The 18098-nt window shown below is 42.1% G+C and overlaps 1 protein-coding gene across 1 annotated transcript in view; it reads left to right on the top strand.

Moving 5' to 3' along the window:
- The window catches only part of scg3 (secretogranin III), a 65588-nt gene that overhangs the window by 33914 nt on the left and 13576 nt on the right, over nt 1-18098 (top strand). Inside the window, exon 11 of the mRNA XM_039770320.1 lies at nt 2829-2939. Coding sequence (XP_039626254.1) covers nt 2829-2939 — 111 coding nt within the window. The remainder of the gene's footprint in view (nt 1-2828; nt 2940-18098) is intronic.

The following is an 18098-nucleotide window of genomic DNA, read 5'->3' as shown; positions in this document are numbered from 1 at the left end:
ACACTAATCCAGAGTCCTGGGTTTAATTCCATGAGTCCAGGCATTGCTTGCACAGAATTTGCATTTTCTACACACATCCACAGAGATTAAATTATTTGACATGTGGTCACTGAAAGTCAGAAACGACAGAGGATGGACACCAATGTAAAGTAAAAAGCAATTTCTTTATTCTTGGTGAGCAGAGAGGCTGCAGCACCTGTCAGCTCAGTTTGCTACAGGAAACCTTTATACCTAAGCTTGTTTCTGAGAATGAAAAGAGGAAGCGCGGCAGTTCATTTTGACGTCATACATAGATTGCTATAGCCTGTGTTCACAGCCTGGATTTAAACATGCAAAAGAGCACAGTGTTTCTAACAGATAAAAGAGTTGTCAGCACATTCACAATCTTAGGCAATACACCTTTGCTAGTTTGCACGTACATAACTCCAGTTATAGCAAATTTGTCCTAGTGGTCATAGGGTGTATGCAACTTCAGCAGATTTAGACAATGCTCACTTCCTTATTCTTTTTGTACGCACATAGCTTATACAATATCAAGGGTTACATAAAAGTTAGTTCAGTACATTACATTAGTTACAAAGAGATTACATTCTTACTAGGGGGCTCTGCCACATGCTGGCTTCGCTCGCCCTCCCCCGGGTTTGGTTTACCGGATATACAATTTAAAGAGATTGTTATTTTCATGGGAATTGTTACATATGCATTATTTTCACTTTTACTTTTAAAACTTTTGTAAAAACAATACTTGTCCTTTATTTCCGGCCCCAGGCGTGGTTACATCTCTTTCTCGCCAGACATATAATGCTGCTAGTGTTGTGAAGGGGGCTGGGGAGGCTGAACGCACACTAAGGAGATGCTGTCGGATCATCTGCTGTCTTTCTGCTGCTGCCGAGCTGCCTGTTCTGTTTGTCGCATGTCGTTGTTTTAAGAGCTAGGAGCACATGATGCGTGTCTGCCAAAAGCAATCCAACAACCGCTAGGTTAGATGTCTGTGGACTGGTTTTAAATGATGGCTCACTGCCTTGTCTCTCGTGACGTTGTAAAAACAATACTTGTCCTTTATTTCCGGCCCCAGGCGTGGTTACATCTCTTTCTCGCCAGACGTATAACGATGTCCGTGTTGTGAAGGGGGGACGGCTGAACACACGCTAAGGAGATGCCGTCGGATCATCAGCTGTCTTTCTGCTGCTGGCGAGCTGCCTGTTCTGTTTGTCGCATGTCGTTGTTTTAAGAGCTAGGAGCACATGATGCGTGTCTGCCAAAAGCAATCCAACAACCGCTAGGTTAGATGTCTGTGGACTGGTTTTAAATGATGGCTCACTGCCTTGTCTCTCGTGACTTTGTAAAAACAATACTTGCCCTTTATTTCCGGCCCTGGCCGTGGTTAATTCTCTTTCTTGCAGAATGTATAACGTTGCTCGTGACAGCAGCTGCCACCCCATCCCGATCATTTTAAAGCCTGTACAGCCGCTGTCCTTTTTGCCACTTCGTCTCTCTGCTGCTCGCATTGTGATCGCTTCTCCGTGATCATCAATATACACCTGACCAAATTGCGTTTTCTTTGAAATTAAACTTGTCGTTGCTTCAACTGTTGCGGGACCATAGATTCTCATAGCGTATGGTCCATTATTGTGTAAATCTACGTTTTGTGCATTGAATGATGCGAATGCGAAAAGACTTTGTTTTCTGCTCTTTGCCTTTTATTTCTGACCTCGCTTTGTCCTGCTATTGTTTCAGTTACACCTGGTCCTGTGGATTAATGTTCTTGTTTGCGCTAATGCGATCTTTTAGTCGTCAACGATTCATTTATAACGTATTGTCCTTTATATGCACTGAGACCCCTGTATACCGTATGTGTGTGCTACGTGCCTTTACACTACTGATTTTTTACCGTGCTCTGATATTGCTTGTAAGTAGGGCGTGTCTTGCAAGGATCTCATGTTCTATATCCCCGTGAGATGCTCAGCGGCCATTCTCTTTCATCTCACGGGTCTTTTATTTGTCTTCCGTGATCTTAACATGAAGATCACGTAACGTCTCCTAGTCATTCCCTCGCACAGGATTTTTTTTTTTTATAATAGAGAGATAGCTTCAGTATCTGCATTAGATTACATTTGTTCGGTTAGGTAAGCACATCCTTATTTAATACATAAGTGTCACGCTTCTTATAGTTCTATTAGCACCATACTTTTATTATTTGGAAGGGCTGAAGCACCTTAATTCTAAATATCCTTTCTGAGACATCACTAAACCAAACAGGTGTGGGTGTATGAGTTGAGCATGGCAAAGGCACTATACAAATCAAATTTATTATTATTATTGAGTGTGCCTTGTGATGGACTAGCACACTGTCCGACTGTCCAAGTTGGTTCTTGCCAATGCCAATGAACAGGAGAAAGCAGGCAAAGATATTGAATGGATGGATGAATGAAAGGATGGCTGATTTTTAAACATATGCCATCAACCTGTAATATGTGGAGTTAATGAACTCCAAACATCAAAACCAATGTTTTCAGACTCTGAAATGAGCTGATCTGACTTCTGTTACTCTTGACCGAATACCAGAATACAGTATAACATTCTCAAATACTTACAGGGCCCCAGTCCTCTCCCAAACTCACACAAGGCCAATTTGGATTCAGCAATTGACCTAAAATGAATGTCATGAGTGAACATAAACAGAGAGAACATGCACACTCCAAAAAGACAACAAACAGGCAGAGGATTCAAATTCAGGACATTGGATCTATGAGACAGCAGCACCTAACCATCGTAACTCACATAAATATGTATTTTTAAAAAATATGCATTTTATGTAATTATTCCAGATAAGTTTAATGATGATGACAACACTAAAGAAGAAGCTGCCAAAATGGAGAAAGAATATGAATCTCTAAAGGACTCAACCAAGAAAGAAGGAAAAGTGAATGCTGAGCCTGGTAAGTACCAAGAAAACATTACAATAGAGTACAGTAATGTAACATTAGAGGGCATCCTCATATTGTCTTCCCACTCCCTCATTGAGGAGACCAAAACTATAATGTATCTCTTTATTTATAATAAAAAAAAAAAAATCTTGGTAGCAGACGACACTGTAACATCACACGAGACAAGGCAGTGAGACAAAAGGACAGCTGCTGTACAGGCTTTTCAATGATCGACGCGCAGCGCGACAAGCAGATCACGCAGCTCAGCAGCAGCAGGAGAAAGAAAGCAGCTGATCTCCTAAGTTTTCTGACTGACTCCAAATTCAGTTGGTTTTCTGCAGAAGGAGACATTAAACTGCATACCAAGCGCAAGAACCACTTCCAGAATAAGAGGCAGCCTTCCTTTTATTTCAGGCATGTGGGTCTAGAATTACAACTAGTAGCCCTTGGTGTCCCAGCACCTGTGAACCTTAAGCACACTTCAAGGACCGGACCTCCTTTTGTCTTGCCAGTTGCCCATTCTCTTTAACTGATCTCAATTTTCTGTTCTGAAGGTTGTGTGCTACATCCTAGCAAATAGATGCAATTGGCCTACTGCCAGTCCTCCTGGACCATATCCTTAAAAAGACAGCTTGGCTTAAGTCAGAGGCGCTGGGCTGCCATCTGTTAGCAAGGAGGTTTTGTAACCCCTTCCCAACATACTTATGCACCTTCTCTCTATGATATGTTGTGTGATCTGCCTCTCCTTTTCAAAAACACCACAGTATGTTCTGTTCTTGTTTTTGCTGCCCATTCCACTCCCATGGCATTTCATATGACCCTATACTAGCTTCTGCTTTCCCAAACTAGCATGCCAATTTGCTCTTACTCTGTCATCATGGTTGTTTACTTCTTGTGGCATCTTGTAGTATCCTGGTGCTTCTCTTGCCTTTAAAAACACATTGCCACTTGCAATAGTGTAGAAAATGAATAGTCAAAAATATATGAAAAGGCAGGATTTATTCAACTCAGCCATAACATGGAGGGATGATCAAAAGGTAGAAAACCATGTATCAAATAAATGGCAAAGACACAAGACAACTACAACTGACCCACACAACTTTGATAGTGTAGATTTTCAGTCCCTGACCATAGCAAGGATTGTCTGGGTTATTTGCCCAACTCAGTGTCGAGCCCTGGACACAGACAGATAGACATGTTGCAAAGCACCACCACACGTTTATTTACAGTCTATTATTTACAACTAATGAAGTGCACACAACCCACTTCACCCCAAAGTCCAGGCCTCACACTGCCTCTGTCCCTCTTCAGGCCGCCTCCTTGCCTCTCCTCCCGAGCTCTGTCCTTCTCCTCACCCGACTCCAACCCTGAATGAAGGGAGGCAGCCCCTTTTATGAGCACCCGGATGTGCTCCAGGTGTTTCCCGGCACCGACATGCACCCCAGTGCATCCCCAGAAGCACCCCGGGTGTCTCTGCTCTTCTTACAATACAATACAATACAGTTTATTTTTGTATAGCCCAAAATCACACAGGAAGTGCCGCAATGGGCTTTAACAGGCCCTGCCTTTTGACAGCCCCCCAGCCTTGACTCTCTGAGAAGACAAGGAAAAACTCCCAAAAAACCTTGTAGGGAAAATGGAAGAAACCTCGGGAAAGGCAGTTCAAAGAGAGACCCCTTTCCAGGTAGGTTGGGCGTGCAGTGGGTGTCAAAAGTAGGGGGTCAATACAATACAATATACAGAACAGAACAATTCCTTAAGACAGCATAATAATAAAAATTTTAGAAGTACGGTTTAACAGTAGATGATATGACATAATTAGGTTTGGATATTTTTAGAGTCCTGGAGACCTCATCCATCAAGCTGCCTCCCCATTTGGCCATGCCACGGCTGAAACGTTGCTCCGATGAAAGGACCCCTCTTTCCCATGATTCCTGTGATCCTCCAACAGGGATGACTTTACCATAGGCAGGCAAACAACTTGGCAGGTGGGCCGTGGCACCAATTGCCACATTTGGGTACCGAGAAAAGAAACAGGCGGAAGTGCTGAGGTCCAGGGCTCCAAAGGCATCGGGGCACACCCTGGCAGTGACCACGTGGTCCCCAAAGACACCAGGGCAGTCTCCCCCTAGTGGTCTGGAGGAGGCACAAGCCCTCCTCCAGTCTTTCTGGGTGTCCCGGCTGGGTAGCAGCCCTAGCCACTCACCACAGCGTCTGTGTCTAACATTGTCTTATGTTTTTGTTGTGGGAAATGCCTGTTTCATTGTTCCAGTTTGGATGTCAGAACTATGAAGAGATACAGTATGTTAAAAGGTGTCCACAAATCAACCTCAGCTTCATCTGCTTATAGTTCAAGCCTGTGTTTCAACAAATAACCTAAAAATGCTAGCCTCGGTAAATAAAATTATATACTGCAGTTTATTCATAGCATAAACATAAAAGACGATGGATATATACAGGTATATACAGATACAGGACAATAAACAAGCAAACAAAACATAATTCTGTTAGAATGGTCATCCCCACCACTTCTCCTATAAAGAGAGGCACAATTTATGAGTCAGTTCTGAAAGGTTTCTGAGAATGACCTTGCACATTTTGTGACCCTATCCTCATGTTTGTTAAATACCTGCTTTGATGCAGTTTGTCCACTTCCCCCAACCCCACCTGTTCCTTTTATTTAAGCTTGATGCCATAAAACCAATTTTAAAAAAGCTAGAGCTATACTGTGCAGTGCTGTTTAAATATGGACTCATCTCCAACCTTCTTTTGGCTTCCTAAGTTTCCTTAGGAGGCTGCTGCCTTGTAGTCACAATCTTATTTGGCTGCTAGCATGGCCCCCACAAGGTGGGGTGGGGGCTGACAGGGCTCTAGCCAGGGGGACCAGAATCACAGGGCCCGGCACGGGATGAGTAGATATTATGCACAAACAAAACGTATGAACAGAAAGCAAGAATTGATCCTACAGCGTTGAGTGTCAACTTCAGCCTAAAATATTAACAACAATATCAAAAAAAGTTGTGACCCGACATTTGCGCGATAGACATATGAGCGGCGACAAAATAGTGGTGATTAAAACGCGGCGTCAAAATTGCGCCGACAAAATTTTGAAAGTTTCATTAAATATGAATTACTAGTTTAAAGCATATATAATAATGTTTATTTTAGAAGTCAATATTATGAGACACGGCATGCCATCAGCACGGCACGCAGATAGTCCTTAAGATCACGCCCTGCATATGTAGGAAGAATTGCAGCAAGACGTCTTGATAGTTCAGCGTATTTAGACTTGCTGGCTGCCTGACTGCTGGTAATTCAGCTTTGTATACGAAGCCTTATGCCAAACCTCGACTGAGTTATTTGTTCGCGGCATGCCATCAGCAGTTATAACAGTTATAACCTAGCACATAATGTGTACATAATGCTCACGTATATACGCGTCCCACTCTCTTGGCCTCTCTCGTGATTTTGTCTGCGCGCATTTGTCGAAAACCAGTTAGCGGGTTTGTCGGCGCTTATTTGTCCGTCGCGGTTTTGTCGGGGCTCATATATCTATCGCACTTTTGTCGGTGAACCAAAAATGTTTCAGATATAAAAATTTCTGCACACATTTTTCTACAACTTTCTCGCTTTGACATTTTACGAATCCAAATAAAATGTAGACATCTCCACTGATCGAAAATTTTGATATTATTTTGGTGTCATATGGTTTTATATATTCTTTATTTATAAATATTATAAACAATAAACTTAAATTATACATGGTTTTAAACACAATTAAATAAGAAATACTACACAAAATAATTAAACATTTACGTCACTTATTTCTGCAGATATAAAGAGTTAAAGTTAAAATTTTGAGAATTTTGAACGCAATTTACGACAAAAAACTTCAAGGTATATTTGCCAATATGTGTCTCGCTATTAAATTGTTTTGTACAGTCCCAGTTACTGTTTCTTCAGCAGAAAGATCCTTTAGCGGATTGGCAAATTCATTAAAAACATGGCAAAGAAGTACAACTAGTCAAAAACGACTTAATCATCTAGCAATTCTGTGTATCGAAAATGATTTAGCTAAACATTAGTGAGGTCATTGAAAATTTTACGTCAAAGAAAGCTAGAAAACAGATTTTGCAATAATTTTTGATACTGTTGTAAGTTTTTCGTTAGGATCTTTACTTTATAAATATTTTCAATAAATGTGCATAACACTTCTTATGTTTTCACATCATTAACCTCACTTATTTTACTTTAAATCCTATTGCGTATCACATTTTCCTTAACCCTAGGTAAAGGGCCCGCCACAGATCCTGGCCTAGGGGCCTGCATTAGAATGTGGGGGCCATGGCTGCTAGCGAGTTAAAGGAAGTCATTCAGTCTCACTTCCAAGCTGTCCGTATTACTGACCTGGTCAGAGTTGTCAACAGTCTTCTCATGGCAGCAGATTCGTGGTCCTGTACTCTTCTTATTTTGCTTGACTTGACTACTGCCTTTGCTACTGTTGATGTGGAATCTGAGTACATCACTAGAGAGATATCAGACTCTCCCAGTTGTTATCTAGCCAAATGGAGAGAAGATGTTGCCAGTGGGAACTATAAATCTAAATCACAAATTGTTCCTTCTGGAGTTCCCTAGGGCTGAATACTTGGCCCATTGTTGTTATTTTTAATCTATATATTTCCCCTGGGTAAAATTATACATTAGTATGTCATGCCCTTCCATTGTTATGCAGACAAAGAACAGATTTATATCCTAACCTCATCTAATGTCCATGTAGCTCTAGTCCAGGCCTCTTAATATTCAGATGACTTCCAGGTAGATGACTGATGTCATTTGCAGTTAAGTGCCAACAAATAAGTAGCTATTTACGAGGGTACTCTCCGCTTGATAAAAAAAGTCATGGCTATCATAACCATTCAATTCCTTTCTCATCTTTGGTTACAGACCTTGGGATCATAATTGACTCTACACTTTTACTTTTAAAGTCACATGGCTACGGTTAGAAAAGCATCCTTTTAATATTTAGGGACATAGTGTGGAAAAATCAGCCCCAGACACACACAGGTACAGAGACACACGTGCAAAATACAGCACACAGTGCACAAATCGCCAACAATAAGCTCCGTTTCTTTCCTCTCTCTTCTTTACCGCCTACACTCCTCCACACAAGCTCTGTCCTCCACCTCCCGACTCCGGCTGCCCGAGTAGTGTCTGCTGGCTCCTTTTATAAGACCCCCGAGAGTGCTGCATTTGTTTGATGATGTATTTCTGACAACATGTGGAGGACGAACCAACCATAAAGGCTTAGTGGTTGCTGCAGTACCCCCTGGAGGCGCCCATGGATCCCAACAGGTTTTGCACCAAACTCCAAGTCCCATGGAGCCCTGCAGGAGTCCTAGGCATGGCTGCAACCCAGGGGGGCTGCCATCTAGTGCTCTGGAGGAGGTAACACTCTGGCCACGCTTGCTCCCCCGGTCTTTCCCGCTTAGAGGTGTCCTGGCAGGGGTCCACATCAATAGTTAAACTTAGACTATCATTACCATTGCATGATGATGAAAAGTTGGTTAAAGATTTTATCTCTTCTAGTCTTGACTATTGCAGTTCTGGCTTCCCATTAAAAACCATCTAGAGATTGCAGTTTATTCAGAAGTGTGCTGCATGTGCACTAAATACACAGAAGTATACTGTAGCTATGTAAGTCCAGTTTTTACATCCCTTCGCTGGTTGCCTGTTAATGAGACAATCCATTCTAAGATTTTCCTTGTCTAAATTTGTGTTACTAATATTGCCATTGCTCCTGCTTACCTCCAGGATCTGCAAACCTTACATAAACCCACTGGTTCCTTGAGGTCCGGGTTTTCTAACATTTTAGTTGTTCTAGGGATGGAGCGGTGGCTCTGAGGCTAGGGATCTGCACTGGCAATCAGAAGGTTGTCGGTTTGAATCCCGTAAAATGCCAAAAGGGTCTCTGCTCTGTTGGGCCCTTAACCTGCAATCGCTCCGTCCTGGGTATGACGTTAATCTGCATCCATTCCTGCATGAAGGCCTACCAACCTGCAGGGAAAAACTTGGGGGTTGGTGGCAGAATTGGCACTCCAGCCACCATAAAAAAAATAATAAACCTCCCACTGTTCCACTCCATGTGAACTAGTGTGGTGCTGAGGTGTCACCCGTTGAATGGCTGCACTCGGGTCCTAATCTGGGGTCCTGAGTTGGTTTGTTGTGTGGTGGGTGCGGCAATGCACTGTATCAGTGCCTCCTCCTAACCTAGGGACAAATGTGCCACCCATGTCCGACTCCATTATGTATGGTTTTCCACTCTTACAATCCAGCACTAGCTTACCCTTTGGAGTAGAAGGTGCAGCCAAAGCCTCAACAATAGGAGTCCTAACAGAGCTGAAGTTAAAGTGAGGCAGAGCATGGCTGGAGAACACGGAACTAGAGCTGGAAAGTTGTTCTTGGTTTCTCAGTTGCACATAAGTTCAATGTTTGGTTGATAACTGATGTAAGATTTTGTTAGGGCTGGCAAATATTAAGATCCTTTTGCTCACTGATTACGACAGTAAATGGTGCAGCACTGAGATATCTATCTCTGAGTCAGTACCAATATCATTCAACTGCGACTGATGCAGAGTTAGCAGAGGGAAAAGTGCGATCTAAAGAGAGGCCCAGAAAACCACCTTTAGCTAAAGTGACTTTTAATTTTAAGTGCCAGTGAAGGTATTTGCAGCTCTGACTTGCAGCTGTATGTTTAATGTTCCCTGCTATAGAAAAGGAGGCAATGTCACTTTTCCCTTAACTGTTTATGTAGGGACTCCTTACATTATGTCACTTAAACCTTACTGACCTTCTGAATCCAAAGTCAACATGCAAATGACAGGGAAAAGTCTTTAAATTCCACCCATGGGTTCAGCAGTACCCCTCAAATACTCATTGGGTTGACAGGTGAATAATATATTCTGCATTGGGTTCTCTATTCCAGGCGTCTAATGAGCTCTTGGGCACGGCCATCAGCAGTGTGCCTGTTTGTGGAGAGAGTGTTGACCTTGTTGAGAGGTTTACTTACCTTGGCAGTGACATTCATGTCTCCGGTGGCTCTTCCTATGAAGTCAGTAGATGGATTGGGAGAGCATGGGGGGTCATGAGGTCGCTGGAAACGGGTGTGTGGCGTTCCAGATATCTCAGCAAAAGGACGAAGGTCCAAGTCTTTAGAGTCCTGGTGCTTCCTGCCTTGCTATATAGTTGCGAGACATGGACGCTATCCAGTGACCTGAGATGAAGACTGCAACAATAACAACAACAACAACAACAACATTTATTTATATAGCACATTTTCATACAAAAAGTAGCTCAAAGTGCTGTACATACTGAAGAAAAGAAAAATAAAAGACAAAATAAGAAATTAAAATAAGACAACATTAGTTAACATAGAAAAGGAGTAAGGTCTGATGGTCAGGGTGGACAGAAAAAACAAACTCCAGACGGCTGAAGAAAAAAAAAAAATCTGCAGGTGCTCCAGACCATTAGACTGCCCAGTCCCCTCCGGACATTCTACCTAACATAAATGAAATTGTCCTCTTTGTAGTTAGGGTTCTCACTGAGTCACTTGATGTTGATGGTCATACAGACTTCTGGCTTTTAATCCATCCATCATTGTTGGAACATCACGGTACTTTGAGTAGATGGTGGTGGTGCAAGCCACCATCAAAAGGACACCAGAAAAGGAAACAGAAGAGAGAGTAGGGGTTAGTACAAATTTTAGAGCCATCATGAATAGTTATTATAATGAGCTGGAGATATAGAGTATCAGGATTTTGATTACAGTGAAATTATGAGAAGGCCATGTTAAAGTAACGTGTTTTTAGCAGTTTTTTAAAGTGCTCCACCGTATCAGCCTGGCGAATTCCTATTGGCAGGCTATTCCAGATTTTAGGTGCATAACAGCAGAAGGCCGCCCGCCTCACCACTTCTTTTAGGTTTTGTTCTTGGAATTCTAAGGAGACACTCATTTGAAGATCTAAGGTTACGATTTGGAATATAATGTGTCAGGCATTCCGATATATAAGATGGAGTGAGATTATTGAAGGCTTTATAAACCATAAGCAGTATTTTAAAGTAAATTCTGAATGACACAGGTAACCAGTGTAGTGACATTAAAACTGGAGAGATGTGTTCGGATTTTCTTTTCCTAGTTAGGATTCTAGCAGCTCCATTCTGCACTCGTTGCAAGTGATTTATGTCTTTTTTGGGTGGTCCTGAGAGGAGTGCGTTACAGTAATCTAGTCGACTGAAAACAAACGCGTGAATTAATTTCTCAGCATCTTTCAATGATATAAGAGGTCTAACCTTTGCTATGTTTCTTAAGTGAAAAAATGCTGTCCTAGTGGTCTGATGAATATGCAATTTAAATTTCAGATTACAGTCAACAGTTACCTCTAAGCTTTTTACCTCCGTCTTGACTTTTAATCCTAATGCATCGGGTTTATTTCTAATAGTCTCATTGTATCCATTCCAAGACTGGACTCCTTTGGTACTGTTTTCTGGAAAATCCTTGGGTACCGCTGGTTTGACTGTGTTGAATGAGGCACATAACCTGCATTGTGAGGGAGTGTCAGTTACGGCACTATGGCCGTGTGGCGCGTTTCCCTGAGGGTGATCTGGCTCGTAAGATCCTCATTTTTCGAGGACCTGAGTGGCTGGACCAGGCCAAGGGGAAGACCACGTAACATCTGGCTGCGGCAGATAGAGGCTCATTTCCGGAGGGTGAGACTGGACCCTGTGTCTGCCTGGAGGGTTGCAAACCGGGATCCTGAGTTGTTTCGACGTGTAGTGGGTCCGGCAACACTCTGTACCAGTGCATGCTCCCCAACTTGACTTGACTTGACTTGACATAGGTTCTCTATTTTCCATTTTGAATAAGTGTTCTCTGCAGTATATGGTAAAACATTTTCTTCACTCATTTGTTACAATATTTGTATCCCTTTTACAATTTACACAGATTATGCATGACATCGATATCAATAGTAATAGATTACATGCCATAGGGCAGGTATGACAGAAACATTGTAGATGTCAGGAAATCCTAATTCATAAGATAAATGCTGTTTATTCACAATTGTCAGGCATGCCAACAGCATAATAGACTCCATTTGTCATATAAAGTTAATCGATAATGCCAACCAAGTGTGAATAAAAAGGTCAGCCTTATTTAACTCATTACATTTAAACAATCTGAATCTCTCTGAATCACGTATCTCCTTGCTGATAATTGTTATTTTGTGCAAAACATGTCGTCATTCTGAGGATTAAATAAATACCACACGGCTAAACTCTGGCAAGAATCAAAGGACCTTGACCTCTCTGCAGAACAACGTACTCAAGAAAGGAATGCAGCGCTTAATTTTTAACAATGTGGCTAACAATGTGAGTGGAAGTTGAAAAGTGAAGAAATACAGAATGAGGTAAAACTGACAGAATGAGTGGCACAGCTCAGTACATGAGTGTTCAGATTGGAACCATAAGACGGTGCACAGTATATGAATACTTTTACTGTATATGCCAAAGGCTCCCGTTATGTCAGTCTGCCACACCTACTCTAGAATAACAGCAAGGAGGCCATTAGTAAACACAGACAAGGGGAGACCATCCAAACTCCACACAGACAGCGACCAAATGTAGCATTTGAACCCAGGATGTTGCAACCATAAGGCAGCAGTGCTCTCTACAAAAGTGCAAAGACGGTAGAGGAAAAATAACAAACCTATAATGCATCTGTGGCGACTTATACAGCTGTACCTAAAAGCTGGGCTTGTCTACCTGTCCCATGCTGTAGTGCCTTCTTGTCTGCCCTCCGTATTGATCCTGACTTCTACTGATTTGGCAGAAAATGACTTTTTCACAGGCTACATAGGCAGTAGAGTAAGGGGCCATGAGATGAAAACATAAGGCTACAGTCAGGCTAATAGTCGAAACTGAGATATTGGATACCGAAGTGGAAAATGCAAAACACTACACAAAAATTGCTGTCAAAGAGACAAAGCTAGATTTCAAAACCAGCAGAGGAAACATTACAAGAAGCATATGCAAAGTTTTATTTAAAATATCCACAGTCTTGGACAATCTGAAAGAGCACAACACCACCTTTATACTAATGTGATAATGACATGACGTGTTACACACCACTGGTTGTCCAAGCATAGTGACATGGTTAGAAACTGAATAAAAAGGGTCCACAAAATCTCAGTGTCCGTGATAAACAAAATTCCAAAAACAACAAAACCAAAAGTAAAAAATAATGACAGAATCAGATTGTACATATAATAAAATGCCTAATTAAGAATAAGCAAGGAAGGCACCCCATAGAAAGTACCCCATATTCATAACAGCTGAGAACTGAGCCTTTGTTTCAAGTTCTATTCCCAGATCCATATTTATGCACTTTAGCTTTTAGGGGCTTTATTTGTGTGTGAAGTCACTTCTGGCAAAGCCCTAGAATCTCCTTCAGGGACTGGGCCACCCCTACTGCCACTACGCAGACAAACCCACCCGTTCACCAATAAGGCAGAAACGGGAAGCTGTGCTTAGATTTACATTTTCTGTTATTGATTTGGATACTTTTATGTACTCCTTCTTATCATTACTCCCTTGAATTTAGCTTTTTTATATTTTTTTAGTCCTGTCAACATGATGGCGCAGTTGGTAGAGCTGCTGCCTCGCAGTTAGGAGACCCGAGTTCCCTTTCCGGGTCCTCCCTGTGTGGAGTTTGCACGTTCTCCCCGTGTCTACATGGGTTTCCTCCCACAGTCCATAGACATGCAGGTTAGGTGCATTGGCGATTGTCCCTGGTGTATGTGTGTGTGTGTGTGTGTGTGTGTGCCCTGCGGTGGGCTGGCACCCTGCCCGGGGTTTGTTTCCTGTCTTGCACCCTGTGTTGGCTAGAGCAGACCCCCGTGACCCTGTAGTTAGGATATAGCAGGCTGGATAATTAATGGATGGATAGTTCTGTCAATGTCACTTATCTTTGAGGAATATTTTAACAAAATAAACCAGCTTAATCCAGTTTAGGGTCATGGGGAGCCTATTCTAGCAGCATTAACATAAGGCAGAAAACAACCATAAAAAGAAGAGTTATATGTTGTTAATATTTACAGTTCCTGTGTATACTCTAGCGCTCTAGCACCTGGCCTGTTATTTCGATTTGCAAATTGTGTTCATTTGAAACAAATTGTCATGTGTGAAACTAGAGGATATTGAAGATAGATACAGAAAATGGTGTGGCATGATAGCACAAATTCATTACCAGTGTGGAGTTCTCCTCTGCAGTTGGGTTTTCCTCTTGACAAAGACACATATACTGTAGGTTGAATGAATTTATGACTCTAAACTCGGTGTGAAAGTAGTCAAGTGTACGTAAAACAAAGACAGGTTAATTAACACTGTAGAAGTGTGGATGTACGTGATACCCAGTCCACGGTTGGTTCCTGCTTTGTGTCTGATGCTGCCTGGATGGGCTGCTGCAGCTCCCTGAAACCCTGAATTGGAGTAATTGAGTTTCAAGATGAATGTATGTATGCTAGAAATCAGAAGACCTTCTCACCTGTCAGGCTACAAAGTATGCTTGGCCTCCACAATCGTGCGCCCACTTGCAGTCACTGGGTAAGCCTGTGGATATGTGTTGGTTGGTGTGTTGTCTTGGGGCTTTTGAAGTGTGGACCGTTTTGGGGGTTCCCAGTTTTACACTATTAATCAGTTGCCTAAATCACTGTAAACTGTATCAGGACTTCTTGCCTCAGTCACCCCACTACATAATATTTTGTATTTATAAGAATTACTTATGAATTCTTTAAAGTCACTTAAGTGACTTATTGGTACAAGAGAACCCCTACATACAGTATGACATATAATTTGATGCATCTTGATGTCAGGTTATGCAAGATTTCGCAGTTTTTGGGATCTCCCCCACTTATTTTTGGCCCTCTACACCCCAGATACACACATTTTGAGCCATTTTTGGACCGTTTTTTGTTCAGGAAATTACACCATTATGATAAAGCGTAAAACAATAGGTGTCTACAGCAACAATGAACAGAGGGACTTGGAGTCGTGTAGGTCACATTAACACTAGAATTACCAGAGCCTGTGAAAAAACTCATAGATCTGTCCCACCTTAAATCACTTCTCACCACTCTGTCAGCATCTTTTGTCCTTTAACCGACCCCAGGAGTTCACCCCCAATGAGATATTAGGGGTCAATGTTATTCCTTTTCACAAAACTTTGAAAAACAGGGATCAATAATAAAGGCATGTTATGCTATTTTGTCTGATATATTGATTACAGAGATCTTTTCCTCAGTGTCCTCTTGGATCTTTGAAAGGGAGGGACTGTAAAATAATTTTATATATTGCAGAGATGGTGTCTAAGTCCTTGAAATTGAGCAATATTTTTTCCAGCATGGACGAGGGTGCAAGATGTTATGCTATTTTGACTTTGCTGATGATGATGATAATGTTTCCGATATTTGATTCTTTACCTCTCTAAGAGTCACTCCCAGAGGGTGAAAAATGACAAATTTCAAACATGAGCATGTGGTCCATTTCAATGTCAGTGATTACAACTATGATGTTATTTATGATCCTTCACTAGCGATCTAGCCCTCTATCGGAGGGTGAAAAATGACAAATTTCTGTTACAACCAAGAATATTTAGACTTTAGACATTTAAACTGAAACACACATTTTAATATTTCAAATATTTGAAGCAATGATTCTTGTTTATTACGTACTTCTACTTTTTGCAATAATTCATTAAATGTATCATGGATACCTCGAAACAGAGGCGCTTACATTGATACAGACTTTTTGAATTATTTTGTACCAGTGGTGGGCCATCAGGGCCTGCAAAGCCTTCTCTGCTGGGCTGGCCTAAAAAATATCTGAATCACAAACTGATGTTAATTATATTTTGTCCAAGAATAGTGATTAAATAATTCCAAATAGTCTGTCCGCTTCCTTTCATAGCTTTTCCGATGGTTGTGCTGCTTCCAGACATGTATTTTCGTATTAAAGCATTTAACCAATCACATTTCAGCCATCATTTGTTGCCGGGCAGGATCAAAGAAGTCTGCCCGGAGGCCTTCACAATCCGTTCTGCAGACCAATCTAACACAAAATAAATGTCGACTAAACTGTTGCCTCAACCAATCAGATTTTGAGTTGGTGTCACTAGGGCCTTCTAGCAGGCATACAGCAACGTCACCGTATTCAGACCCATTGATTGGATAGGATGGTGTAATAGCTATTTTCAAAACGCACCGCAGGCGCTCCGAGCGCACAAAGAGGTCAAGCGCAAGATCCTCGTGCGCACTACCGCCAACTCCATGGCAGGATTCTGGACAGTATTATTTGCCAGACACAGACCAGATTTCAAGACCACAAAAAACTGATGTTTGTCACGCTCCTCGACCCCAAGAAGTTTCAGGAATACAAGAAAAATTTCCCGCATGCAGCCTTCTCCAGTTTAACACAAGAGCCACGGAGCGCTTTTTGATCTGTCTCGGCTAAAAACAGAACTGACTGTAATGTATGCCATGGATGATTTTGCAGGAAAATCTCCCACTGATCTCCTTGACTTCCTTCATCAGAAAAATCTGAAAGAGAGCGTGAGGCGGCTGTTCACATTGGTATATTTGGCGGTGACCATTCCCGTGTCCACTGCTTCTGTCGAGCGGACATTTTCAGCCTTAAAGCGAATTAAAACTTATGCCAGAAATACGACACTGCCCTGTCTTCGACTTTCAGCATTAGCTTCGATGGGGATAGAAAGGGACTTCGTGATGGAACTGAAGCGCACGGATAATCCGTACGACAGAGTAATTGAACTGTTTTTGAGGAAAGATAGGAGGATGGATTTTGTTTACAAATAATCCGAATTTTTGGGGAGTAAAATGTTGCGATTTTCCTAAATAATATTGCAAGTTTAGGAGTTATTATTGATGTTTTTTATGTCTGTCGCGGCTGTAGCTGCAGTAGAAAGGAACTTGCTCACCCCTGGTTTGTCTATTCAATAAAGGCATTTATTGTGGCTACAGGAGTTATCTATCTGCGACGCAACAGCTCTTTATACTGTATTTCTGCATATTAAGATGGTTTTTATAACCATAAATTAGTGTTTGAGGGCCGGGTTGATGCAGACGGAGCACTACTGAAGGCCTAGGTGTGAAATGCACGGTCCGCCACTGTTTTGTACAATATACAGGGAGTGTGGACAGTGGCACGTGTTCTACTCAAGGGGATATGTACAGCTTTGCTGTTCTGTAGGCCATGTTTAGCTTCACTCTCTTGTATCTTTGCCTTTTTAACTTTGCTCATTAATACTGATATTGCTCAGGCAAGTTAACAATGTATTATTAGCCCAGATTCCATTACATGAAGCCTCCTGAGACTTCTCATAGGAGTAAAGTTAACTGAAGCAGCCTACGGGAGCTGAGCCAAGGCATTTCAATAACGATTAAAGAAGAAAGGGTATTGATGATACTGGCATTTAAATTCCATGATCACCTTTACAGAACTGGGGAGTGCGCTTTACTTTTAAATAAAATAAAAAGTTGATAATACCGACTTGCAGTCCAGGGTAAATGATGTCTTAACCAGAAAATCGTCATCGTATGTGAGTGAGATAAACCAGTTGTGATAAACCCCGGGTGTCAGTGACCCCAAACTCCAACACGATCACCAAAACAGTCCTTTATCAAAAATAAACAAAGGTTTTATCTAAATACCTCCAAAATATCAGCAATACGCACAAAATACTGGTCTTTTTCTCTCACCACCGCACTGCCCTTCTCCAGTCAAGTGTTGCCTCTCTACCACCCAGCTCCGACTCGCCTGAGTAAGGGAGTGCGTCCCCTTTTATTACAGACCCGGGAGTACTTCCGGTGCCAGGGCGATCGCCTAATGGAAGTACTTCCGCTTCACACAAAAGTCCTTCATTTGAGCAGGGAGCTTGTTTCCATGGAACGCTCTCTTGTGGCACCCCGTGAATCCCAGCAGGGCTGCCCTGCCAGACTACTTTTCCCGACATGCCCAGCTGTCTTCTCACTGGGTGGGGATATCCTGGACTGATGCCATCTAGCGTGCTAGGGGAATAACAGTTCCCCAAGCGATCTCTCTGCT

The sequence above is a fragment of the Polypterus senegalus genome, chromosome 12, assembly GCF_016835505.1.
Source record: "Polypterus senegalus isolate Bchr_013 chromosome 12, ASM1683550v1, whole genome shotgun sequence".
NCBI classification, from domain to species: domain Eukaryota; kingdom Metazoa; phylum Chordata; class Cladistia; order Polypteriformes; family Polypteridae; genus Polypterus; species Polypterus senegalus.
This window is presented reverse-complemented; position numbering and strand designations above follow the sequence as displayed.